The sequence below is a fragment of the Eublepharis macularius genome, chromosome 1, assembly GCF_028583425.1.
Source record: "Eublepharis macularius isolate TG4126 chromosome 1, MPM_Emac_v1.0, whole genome shotgun sequence".
NCBI classification, from domain to species: Eukaryota; Metazoa; Chordata; class Lepidosauria; order Squamata; family Eublepharidae; genus Eublepharis; species Eublepharis macularius.
Window position 1 is genome coordinate 118,201,658 of NC_072790.1, and position 12,786 is coordinate 118,214,443.

The following is a 12,786-nucleotide window of genomic DNA, read 5'->3' on the forward strand; positions in this document are numbered from 1 at the left end:
CGGCTGACACTTTGGCGGATGTGCACAGAACGGAGATGAGAGGAGTGAAGGGAAGAATAGCCGTGGCTGAATGTAAACAAATGGAAAAACAACTCAGATTTTGTGGAATCCTGGAAGTTTTGGAAAAATCAACCCAAGAGCATATTACAGAAATTTTGGCAGGTTACCTGGACAAAGAGGAAGTGGAAATAGCAGCTCTTCTGGATGTGGCATACAGGAAGCATCAGAGAGTCAATCATGAGTAAACAATTTCAAGATCCATTAGAAGTCGATGGGAAAGCGGTGAGAATTATGAAAGAGCTGCCCAGATTGGTGTTGCTGGAGAGGAAAAAGTACAGAGAGCTGGTCCAGATGTTAAAAGACTTGAAAATTAGATATAGATGGGAAATACCTGAAGGGCTGGCTTTCGAATTTGGTGGAACTAGGAGGAATATCAGATCTGGTCAGGAGATGGAAACGTTTATTAAAGACAATGAAAAAGACTTACCAAAGAGTGATAAAATTTGATCATGGAGTGTAAAATTATATCTTCGAATGTAAATGGACTAAATTCACCTTCTAAACGCATGATTATATTCCATTGGCTTTTAAAACAAAAATGTAATATAGTGTGTTTGCAAGAGACACATATTAAAACGCAGGATGTTAAATATTTAAAACTTGCAAAACTTGGAAACGAATTTGCAGTGGCTTCCAAAAAGAAGAAGAGGGGAGTTGTATTGTATATAAAGGAAGACCTGCAGCCTAAATTAGTTTTATGTTATACAGAAGCCAGGTTTATAGCAGTGGAAATAATTTGGAATTCAAAGAAGACCTTGGTGATTGGAATTTATGCGCCTAACGGTGCAAAAGAAATTTTTTTCAAGGATTTACAGAAACAGTTAGACGAACTGACCTATGATCAAATAATTCTGGCAGGTGACTTCAATGGAGATACAAACTTGGAAGAAGACAAGAAATCTAAAAGTGCACATAAAAAAAGAGGACTTTTGCCAAAATATTTTTTGCGATTAAAGAACAAGAAAGTCTGGAGGATGTATGGAGGAGACAAAACCCCAAAAATAGACAATACACATTTTATTCAGTAAGACACTTTACATTATCAAGAATTGACATGATCTGGGCCTCCAAGGAACTGGCGTTATGGACTAAGGATGTGGAGATAATGCCCAAGGTAGGCTCAGATCACAATCCAGTTATGTGGAAATTTGGGAAAAATACTAAAAGAGGATGGAGGATAAATGAGGATTTGCTGCAGATAGAAGATAATATGGCGTTGCTACGAAGAGAGACCAAGTTCTTTATACACTATAACATGAATAAGGACGTGCCAACTCACAAGGTATGGGACACATACAAAGCTGTGACAAGAGGAATATTAATGGACTTAAATGCAAGAGACAGAAGGAGAAAGGGAGAAAAGAGACATGAAATTATGGAAAAAATTAAAGCCAAAGAGATACAACTTAAGAAAAGACCAGGGAAGAAGAAAATATACCAGGACATAAAAATTCTGCAAGAACAACTGACGGCAATGAATAATAAAGAATTGGAGTGGAATTTGAAAAAAATGAATCAAAAACTATTTGAGGGTGCAAACAAACCTGGGAAATATCTAGCTTGGCAATTAAAAAAGAAAAAAGAGAAGAAAATTATAATTAAAATCCGAGAAGAGGATAAAATACTGTTGGATCAACCAGCTATTAGTAAAGCTTTTTTTAAATTCTATGCAAAATTGTACCAAAAAAAGGAGGTGAACAGAGATTCAATAGCGGAATATTTGGAGAAAATGAAGCTTCCAATGATGTCAGAGGAATGGAAAGAAAAGTTAAACAGAAGTGACAGAGGAAGAAATAAAAGAAGCTATACAATCAACTAAATTAGGGAAAGCACCAGGTCCGGATGGAATAACGGCAAAGTTCTATAAAATGATGGCTAATGAATTGGCACCTTTTTAAAGAGAGGTAATGAATGAAATCTTGCAAGGCCAAAGGATTCCTGACTCATGGAACGAAGCCAACATATCGTTGATTCCGAAAGATGGACAAGATCTGAGTAATGTTAAAAATTATCGGTCAATTTCGTTGTTGAATAATGATTACAAGATATTTGCAAAAATTTTGGCGGAGAGGTTAAAGGGATGGCTGTTGGAATTTATTGCAGAAGAAAAGGCTGGATTTTTACCTAATAGACAAATTAAGGATAACCTAAGGACAATAATAAACGCTATTGAATACTATGACAAGCATTGTGATAGGGAAGTTGGTTTCTTCTTCGTGGACGCGGAAAAAGCATTTGACAATCTGAATTGGGACTTTATGTTTGCCACTATGGAAAAGCTGCAAATGGGAGAAAAGTTCATACAAGCAGTGAAAGAAATTTATAAAGACCAGTGTGCAGCGATTGTAGTGAATGATGATTTGACCAAAAAACTGAAAATAAGCAAAGGTACAAGACAGGGCTGCCCTTTGTCTCCATTGTTGTTTATTCTGATTTTGGAAATATTGTTGATTCAAATACAAGAGGACGATACAATTCGAGGCATAAAAATAAAGGAATTTTCCTACAAAGTCAGAGCATTTGCGGATGATGTAATGGTAATAGTAGAAGATCCAATAGACAACATGCCAAAAATAATAGATAAAATAAAGGAATTTGGAGACTTGGCTGGATTTTATGTGAATAAAAAGAAGTCGAAGATATTGTGTAAGAATATGACAAAGCAAAAACAGCAAGAACTAATGGAGATAACGGATTGTGAGGTAACCAATAAAGTGAAGTATCTAGGTATTGAGCTGACTGTGAAAAATATAGACTTATTTAAAAATAATTATGAGAAACTGTGGCTACAAATAGAAAGAGATTTGATCAAATGGAATAAATTAAACTTGTCATGGTTGGGAAGAACAGCAGCAATCAAGATGAATGTGTTACCACGTGTGATGTTTTTGTTGCAAACAATCCCAATTATCCGAGACTTCAAACAATTTGATAAATGGCGATTCGGTTTCGTTTTCTCGGCCATGTCGGACGCTCCTCTCCGCAGGTCCGGGAGGAAGTGCCCGAGCACCCTGACTGGGCGGCTGATCTGCGAAGATTAGCCCCCAGGACTCCCAGTGAGGGAGGCAGGGTCCGGGATGCTGCGGGAAGAGCCCCCCGAAAATCAATGCGGGGGGTAAATTGCCCGTTTGTCCCTATGGAGGCCGGCAGACGTGCGCGGCGCCTCGAGTGCTGCCGGGCCATGGAAAACGGCAAAGAGCAGAACTAGGCGGAAGCCTGTAAGTAAGCGAATCCCTTCTGTTATTACAAGCGCACGTGAAGGAGCGGTGGGATCTGAAGCTAAGAAGGCTAGTTCTTCCCCCTCGCTGAGTTTCAGAATCCGGTTGGTGGTCCCCCCCCTAAAATGGCAGCGAAAAAACAGAGTCCCGCTCTGGGCAAGTCAATTTCGGCTGCCCTGCAGGGGAAAGGAGAGTCGCTCGAGGAATTGGTGCGGAGGGCGGTTATCGAAGCCATAAAACCCTTTGTTGACAAGCTGAACGAAACAGATCAAAGAGTGGGCTTAATTGAGAGCGAAGTGAAAACCATTAAGGAAGCAGCGGGGGGGCAGAGAAGTCTGCTCGGGAAAGTGCGTCACTCGTGAAGGCTACGAATAAAGAGTTAAAGCTGGTGGAGAACCAGCTGATCGGGCTACAAGTGGAACGAACACAGACAATTTTGCGCCTCCAGAACGTGAAAGAGGAGGAAAATGAGGATTTATGGGGTCTGGTCTCGGAACTATTGGCGACACCCGCGAAGGCAACTAAAGAAGAGGTTAAAAGCGCCATTTTGGAAGTCCGCCGGGCTTTTTCAAAATATGCAACGAAGCGTCAGCTGCCTCGCGAGATCATCATCGATTTTTCATCTAAAAGGATCCGAGACACTATCCTATACAACTCATATAACGCGGATCTGGACTTTTTGGGTAACAAAGTCAAGATACTGAAAGACGTCCCATTTTTAGTTCGGAAAAGACGATTTAAGTATAAAAAGCTCGCAGCTCTTCTGAGGGAACGTGGAATAAAGTACAAATGGCTATTCCTGGAAGGTATCTGGTTCAGTTACAAAGATCAAGCTTACAAGATATTATCAGAAGATCAACTAAGGGATTTTGAGGACAAAAATCCGGAATTTCAGCGAGACACCAAGCAAGAAGAAAAGGAGAAGTCTGAGGGGGGGGGAGGAAACGAGCACTGCGGCTGCAGTTGCTCAGAGAGAATTGCGTCCGGGACCCAGGAGGGGGAGGAAAACTTAATTTGAATTTGAATTGTAATTCGCATTTTGTAAGGTCAACCACTCCATCAATATTATACAAAGCTTTAATTTTTTAATAATGGTAGTATGAAGGGAAAGCATTCTGTGTAGTGTAGTTGTTATATGTTGTTGTTGGGTTTTTTTTCTTTCCTTCCCTTGTTCCCCTTCCTTTCCTTTGTATTGTTAGTTAATGTAGTTAATAAAAAGAATAAAAAATCTTTAAAAAAAAAAAGATAAATGGCAAAGGAAAATCTCAGACTTTGTGTGGGCAGGCAAGAAACCCCGTGTGAAAATGAAAGTATTACAAGATTCGAAAGAAAGAGGTGGACTGCAACTGCCAAATATAAGATTATACTACGAAGCAATATGTTTGGTATGGTTAAAAGATTGGATAATGCTAAAAGACCATAAATTGCTGGCTTTGGAGGGACATAAAAAACTGTTTGGATGGCATGCATATCTGTGGTATGATAAAGTAAAAGCGGACTCTATGTTTTTGCATCATTATATTAGAAGAAGCCTTTTCACAATCTGGAAGAAATACAATGACTATATGGAAGATGGTATCCCCTCATGGGTGGTACCATACGAAGTAATAGATCCGAGAGCTGTTTATAATGAACAACAATATTTAACCTATAAAGAGATAACAATAATGGAACATAAAAGGTTAAAAATAAAAACGCAAGAAGAGTTATCTCCTCATTATGGATGGTTTCAATATAGGCAAATCAGAGACCTTTACAACTCGGACTGTTCAAAAGGAGGAATAAGATTGGAAAAGTCGGAATTAGAAGAAGTGATTTTACAAGAAGGTAAAAAAGAAATCTCGAAAACTTATAAAATACTTCTAAAATGGCACACGGAAGATGAAACAGTTAAAGTCCAGATGGTGAAATGGGCAATAAATTTTCATAAAGAAATAACAATGGAAGCTTGGGAGCATTTGTGGAAAAATACACTGAAGATTTCAACTTGTACAAATATTAAAGAGAATGTATATAAAATGATGTACAGGTGGTATCTAACACCAAAGAAAATTGCGCGAGGAAATACAAATATGTCAGACAGATGCTGGAAATGTAAAAAGCATGAAGGATCATTATACCATATGTGGTGGACTTGTGAGGTAGCTAAGCAATACTGGGGAGATATAATTGAAGTAATTAATGAGGTTTTGCAAACCCAAATAAATAAGAACCCAGAATTGCTGCTACTGAACTTGGGAATGGAAGATGTTCCAATGCAGTACAGAACATTGTTATTTTACATGACTACAGCAGCAAGACTTTTATATGCGCAGAAATGGAAAGTACAAGAAATACCAACTACAGAAGATTGGATTTACAAATTGCTGTACATGGCTGAGATGGATAAAATGACAAGAAAACTCAAAGATCTTGATCCAGGAGAATATATTGCAGATTGGGGGGAATTGAAACAATATCTAGAAAAAAAATGGGATGTGAAAGGAGGACTGTGGCAGTTTGAGAACTATTAATTTGTGATTTCTTAAATAGAAGAGAGAAGTAACTTTACCATTAATGGGAAAATTTAGCTATTAATTAACCTAAGGTAGTATTACTATTAAGAGACTTTATCAAAATATACAGTTTAAACAGTGATGCAGAGAATGGATATATTAGTGGATTTGATAGAGTATATATAAGAGAATTTGAATATGCTTAGAGTAAGAGATATAATACATATATGATTTAGAAGAATTTAATGGAAAATAAGTTAAGTAATAAGATAGGTTAAGGGTTGGAAAGCTGTTGGAAGTCTATAAGGAGGGGGGAAGGAGAGGGTGGGGGTTGAAATAAATTAGGTATGATGGGGAGTATATGTAATAACTATGTACTCACCAATAAAAAAAAATTTAAAAAAAGGTTGGGCCCGCCCCCTCCCGAGCGTCTGGCCCGCCCGCCTGCCTGCCCCGCCCCCCTGTAGGGTCTGCGCCCAGGCCGGGCCTGGCTGGCCTCAAGGTGCTCGCACCGGTGCCGGACCGGGTCGCTGCCTCCCCGGCCGCGCCCCGCCCGGCCCTTCCTGTGCCCGCAGCCTCCTGCTGCGGGCCCTTCCGTCCCGCCCGCCTTCGTCGCCACGGCCGCACTGCCGCGCCGCCGCCTCCCCCAGCCCCGGGCGCCTGCCGAGAGGCCGCGGAGGCAGCCACAGCGAGCGTCGGCCTTGCCAAGCAGCCCGCCGCCACGCCACCACCTCCCCCGGCCGCGGGTGCCTGCCGAGGGGCCATGGAGGCAGCCGCCACGAGCGCCAGCCGCGCCAAGCCACCTGCTGTGCCCGTGGCTTCCCTGGACTCCCCGCCGGTCGTCGCCGGCGCAGGTAAGGGCTCCTGCGTCGGGGTGCCTGGAGGGCGGGGGCCGCGGGCCGGCCAGGCCAAGGGTCACTGGCGCCGGCCCTCGGACATTGCTCTACCTCTGAGCACCTCTTGTTCTTTGAAAGTTGCTGCGTTTTTGACCAGAATAGACAATGTATATCACATTGCCATGATCCTTTGCGTTTGGCCCTTGATCTATCTTGACTTGACACTGGCCATAATGTTGTTTCATGCCATCCCCCAAATGTGATAGAGTACTGGCAGAGAAATGTTGGGGGAGGGGGGGAGCTGCCATGCCATCAACATGGGAGTCAGTGTTATATTTCATTCATAGCCTCCTACATCAGTGATTCCTCTCCTTCCTAAAACAGTCCACTACAGTGAGATTGGGAGCAAAGAAGGGTTCCTTTGGTTTTGTTAACAAAGCATTGAGAGAATAAGAGTTGTCCCTCTTTCTTTTCTCTATTTTTTACTAATAAAGGTGGAAGAATGGGTAGGTTGCTCAGCTTCTGTTTTCTAACTAAAACTGTTAAAGGACAAGAAGTTAAACTGAAGCCAAAGCCAGAGTCTCAATAAAGAAAATGAAGGGAGCCCAGTTTTTAACCAGAGCATCCCATGTAGAATACTGATCTGGAAAGACTTTCGTGTTTGTATGGAGCTGTGCGCTGCCTTGCCACCTCCACTCATTTAACACAAAGTTAACAATTTTAATCAGCTTAATCAGTTTTAGTTTTAATCAGTTTTAATAGTCTTTTCTGGGCAAGGCCAAGTGTCTCTTGATGCTTATTGAGTTGACCCATTATCTTATGTTGACTTCTGTAGTCACAGTTGGTTAATTGTAGTGGCACCTAAGCAGAGGACAGCAGCAGAAGGGCACTGAATGGGTATGGGTAACCTGGTCCACACATGCCTGAATCCACTCAGTGTGGATCTCCTTTAATAATTGTTTATTATTTCCAATTTTCACCCTAACCTGCATAATATGATCTTTTGCTGTAACTGGGGGCTTAGAGGCTGAAGGAGACCCCCTCCCTCCTCAATCCCATGAGTTCGCCCACATGGGCATTGGTTGCTTGCTGGCCTTTCCTTGCAATTTATGTACAAGTACACAGAAAGGAACTGGCAAGGTGATGCCAATGGTACCATGCTGTCTGCTGCTCCCTTCCCTGGCACAAAGCAAGCCTTTTGGCGAAGCCTGGTATGTGCCAATACCTGGGACATGCCAGTACCGGAGACATGCCAAAGACAAAATGCACTAATGCACAACTCATACGTTTCTCTTTTCGCCAACAGAGTTACACTACACTAGGGCTCTGTCTCTGCCCTTGGGATCTGATTGGTTGGTTGTCATTAAGGAAAACAGTTACAAATGCTGCTGTGTGCCACTGCCAACCCAGTGCTTGCCTGCCTGCTCTTCTGTTGCACTCTAAGAGTCAAACTGAAACACACAAACTTTTTGGTGGGGGGCGGGAATCATTACAGCTTTGTTTCCCAAATTTGTTTCATCGTTCTGGAAATTGCTTTAACAAGCCAAACTAGTGATTTCTGGGTGTATTTTCAGCTCATTTGTACCATTTTGCACATGTTTAATACAGCTTTCATTTTATTGTGACACAGCGAATTTCCTAAAGAATTAGCTAAATTACAAAGATTTTTACCAAACAGACAGCATGCCTGAATTATTTACTTAAAAGCTTGGTCTTATTTGTTGAAAGAAATGAGTAGCCTTTTTTTTTTTTGAAACTCCTGAGATTTTTAATAATTGGCATCTCAATTATTTGTCCATTAAAGAGATCACTATTGCAAGGGCTGCAAATGTGTTAATGCAGTATAAACTGAAAATCTTCCATACTTTCATAAGCATCATGAAAAAAGCTGAATCATATGCTCCTATGAGATAAGAAACCCAAAGCAATTTCATGGGCATAAATTTGCTTAATTAAGTGGATGGTAAGAAGTATATTTCACTTATTGCTGCAATAATTTTTCTGTGGTACAGCTTGCTAACTTCCTCACACCTCTGGACATTATGCTGGGACTACTGGCTGCTGCAGCACATGATGTAGATCATCCAGGAGTCAACCAACCATTTTTGATAAAAACCAAACACCATCTTGCCAGTTTATACCAGGTGAGACTTCCATTTGGCGTGTAGAAAATTGTTTCATTAATCAGTCATATTTCAGGGCCATATTGCATGTAGACAACTGCTCCCTTTCCTCTCATCCCAGTTTCTAGTTGGCATTCCATAGAACCATTCTAGATGTGGAAGGTGGGGGCATGCCAACTTGTCATCTGTAGTGGTGGCAAATGGTTCTGACAGTCCTTTACCATATTCACAATGGAAGAAAGAATACTGGAAAATCAGTGGTTGGTTCTAAACATTAGGGTTGGTGCTAGACTAAATTAGCAATGCCTGGTGATTGGTGCTAGACTAAATTAGCAATGCTTGGTGATTCACTTCCTGTAGATCCCCCTCTTGTCATTCTGCAAGGTCCCTTATTCTGCAGGACCATTGTTTCTTGGAGATCAGTGGGCAGCAGTGGGGTGAAGCAGAAAAGTTCCATTCTGCCTCTGGAAAATTTAGACTGGATCCAGTGATGCACAATCTGGTGATGCAGTAGAGGTCATTGTCTGATAGATATGATCAAATGGATATAAGTGAATTAATAGAAACTGAACCCAGACAAGATGGAAGTGATGCTGGTTGGGAAGGCAGTTATCTTGAAGGATATTGTTCTCCCCACTTCAGTGGGTTCAGTTGACCCTTGCAGAATCAGTTAAGTGCTTGGAGGGTTATACTGGATACAGCATTGCTGCTAGAAAAGCAAGTTAATGCAGCTGCAAAAAACATTCTTCCAACTCAGAAGATGGCCCTTACACAGCTAATCTGGCCACCTGGATCCAAGCCATAGTAACATCAAGACTAGACTACTGTAATGCACTCTGTATAGGTCTTCCTTCAAGCCAACTCAGAACCTCAAAATGGTACACAACACCACACCTCAGTTATTATCAGGAGCTAAGCCGAGCATGCATATTACTCCCATTCTGCAGTCACTCCATTAGTTACTCATTAGTTACCAGGCTCAATTCAAGGTTTTGGCTATCACACATTCAAAGTCCCTCATGTCAACAGGATCGCCTGTCATCCTATGCTCCTCCATGGCAGCTTTGCTTATCTGAACAGGTGCTGCCCTGTAAATGGGCAAAATCAACAGCTGCTCATACATGCACATTTTATCAGGGAGGCTGATAAAAGAAAGTTTGGCTGGTGAATGGGAAGAAAAGAGAGCAGTGAAAGGAATGAGGATAGGGGGACTTCCAGAAGGAGAGAAAGATGAAATAGTGTGGGGAGGGGGATACTGGGGAAAGTGAGGTGTTACAATCTATGCAGATTCTCCACTGGGTAACTGAGCCCAGCCTGGCTGGCACCACACAACTCAGCCCAGTCCAGCTGCTGACACTGCACAACCAGGCCAGACTTTTCCTGGGGAAAGACTGCTGAGGGGAAGAAGGAGGAAAAGGTGAAGATGTGGGGCAGATAAAGATAGGTTGACTGGTGAGTAGGAATGAGGAAAGGGCCCAGAAGAGAAAAAGGCTGTGGAGGCTGCCAGGGAAGGGAAAGAGGTAATAGTGGGGAACAGTAAGATGAGCCCTCCCCCACAACTTCTAGATCAAATCAAGTCTGAATTCTCCCTAGAAGCTAAAATGACAAAACTGAGGCTATTGTAGTTTGGTCACATCATGAGAAGACAAGATTCTCTGGAAAAGTCAATAATGCTAGGAAAAGTGGAAGGCAGTAGGAAAAGAGGAAGACCCAACATGAGATGCCTTGACTCAATAAAGGAAGCCATGTCCACCAGTTTGCAAGATCTGAGCAAGGCTGTTAATGATAGGATATTTTGGAGGGCTTTCATTCACAGCGTCACCATGAGTTAAGCAAATTGATGGCATATAACACAGAGAATGAAGGTAGATATTTTACATGGTACTTTTTGTAGCTCCTTTCCCCCCCCCCTTCTTTGAGAGTGAAGTCACAATGTCACTAAAAGCACTTTACAGGCCTTCTGCTGCTGTTCACATACACGAAGTAAAAAGAGAATTAATAAATGCACCTGTGTCAGATATCAACACCAACTGATGACTTCACAGAAAGGTTGATTTCCAGTCATATTCCAAACTTTTTATGCTTTACAGTGTGTGTGTGATTTTGCCGTTAAATATCTGAGTGAGAATGGTTTAAATAAGAGCTGGCAGGACAGCTGGCTGTTGCTTAGTGATTAAGAATGAGAACCCTGAGCCAGGAATCCTGGTTCAAATCTCACTTTAGGAAAAAATCATCATCTGTCACCCATCTCCCCTCCACATACACCATGGTGTTATTTAGCACAGACCTACCTTACAGAGGTAGGATTATTGAGATAATGTATGGGAAGTTTGCATCTCAAACAGCACTCTAGAAAAGCTCGTTATTATTTTAGAAGCAGAGCAATGCTACTGTCTTAGAGCAAGGCAAGGAATTGTGGTTATAGCAAGTGCTCGCACTGTCGTCCTCATTGTGAAAATAATCTATCACCCAGCTGAAGGATTCTCTCCAGCTGCTGTTTCAGATTTCTTTTAAAAAATTAAAAAATTGTCTTTACAGTTATTGAGAGTCTTGGAGATTTATTATAATAATATAGACTACAAGTGGGGTACCCACAAGGACTTGCAGGGATAGGGTTGCCAGGTCCTTTGAGTCCCCCAGCAGGGGACTGGGAACCTCGCACTCACTCGCCACAGTTGGTTTTATCTCCTTGCATATGCGTGCGTAGTGTGTGTGCACGCGCTCCCAGCATGTGTGATGATGTCACTTCCGGGAATTGACATCATCACGCAGGTCAAAGGGCTGCCCGGCATGCACTCCCGTGCTCACCAAAGGGCTGAATCACCCCTGGGGGCCTGATTCGACCCAAAACAGGCCTGTTGCAGGACTCAGGGAGCGCCACGACGGGGCACGAGGGTGTGCCACAGGGGCTCGCTGCAGTGTGGCGGGGTGCAGGGGCGCAGGGTAAGTGGGGTCGGGGGGAGGAGATGGGAGCAGGGCGATCCCCCGCCCCAGGCGGGGGAATGGCAGCCCTATGCAGGGAGCATCTCATTTTCCTTCACCCATCATGTTCTTTATCCCTTCCTTGAACGACCTCATACCATCTCCCCTTTTCCTGCTGCCTTCCCTCCTTTGCTCCCACCTTTGTCTGCCCCATCTTCAGCTTTCCTCCTGGCAGCCTCTCCCTTATGGCCCAGTTGCATGGTGCTGACTAAGCCAGGCCCTGTGCATGATGGGGAACCTGGGACTTGCAGGAGGTACTTCACTTTCTCCTATAGCCCCTTCCTCTTTCCCTCCTCCTGGCAGCCCCCATAGGCTCACCTTTCCCTATGTCCTTCTTTCCTTCAAACCCACTAAACATCTTACCTTTTATCTGCCCCCTAACTATTCATCTATATTTATTATTTACTTCATTTATATGCTGCCTTTATGCACAATGAGGAGCCCAAAGCAGCTTACATCATTCTCTTTGCCTTTATATTATCCTCACAATGACCCTGAGAGGTAGGTGGCTGAGAGTGTGTGACTGAACCAAAGTTACCCAGCGAGTTTCCACTGCAGAATGGTGATTTGAATTGTGCAAATGTGAGGCATTTTTCAGGTGTGTAGGAAGATCTGTCTTGTCTGTTCATGGCACCAATCTCCAGATTTAAGTATCCATGTATCAGGGCCACTTGACTATTAGTATATAAGATACTAGGTACTAACTAGTAGCATGCTGTTAGATGGTGGTTAGAATAACACTGGCACAGAGAGAACCACATTCTGCCCAATCCCTGTGGCTACTTTACCAATGTTACCAATGTGGCCTAGAATTGGAACATGAATGAGCAGGTTCCATTCCATAATAATGTATGACTTGGATATTCTGCTTCTGATTTCAGTGGAATTAGAGCAGTGTTCTTATTCACAAAGTGCTGCAGCAGAATTCCGATTTCACAATAATTAATTCACAATATTGAGGTTTTCTGTCTCTTCACCTTTATGCCCTCATAGTTTTCCTCCTAGAAACATCAAATATGTAACAGATCAGACTGTACCTCTGTCCTAAGATAAAAGGAACAGCCAGACAAAG

The 12,786-nt window shown here is 42.5% G+C and overlaps 1 protein-coding gene across 3 annotated transcripts in view; it reads left to right on the plus strand.

Annotated features, from left to right (window-relative positions):
- The window catches only part of PDE7B (phosphodiesterase 7B), a 302,170-nt gene that overhangs the window by 260,656 nt on the left and 28,728 nt on the right, over nucleotides 1-12,786 (plus strand). For all 3 annotated transcript variants that reach the window (XM_054981714.1, XM_054981705.1, XM_054981697.1), the window contains one exon: nucleotides 8,622-8,753. In XM_054981714.1, coding sequence (XP_054837689.1) covers nucleotides 8,622-8,753 — 132 coding nt within the window. The remainder of the gene's footprint in view (nucleotides 1-8,621; nucleotides 8,754-12,786) is intronic.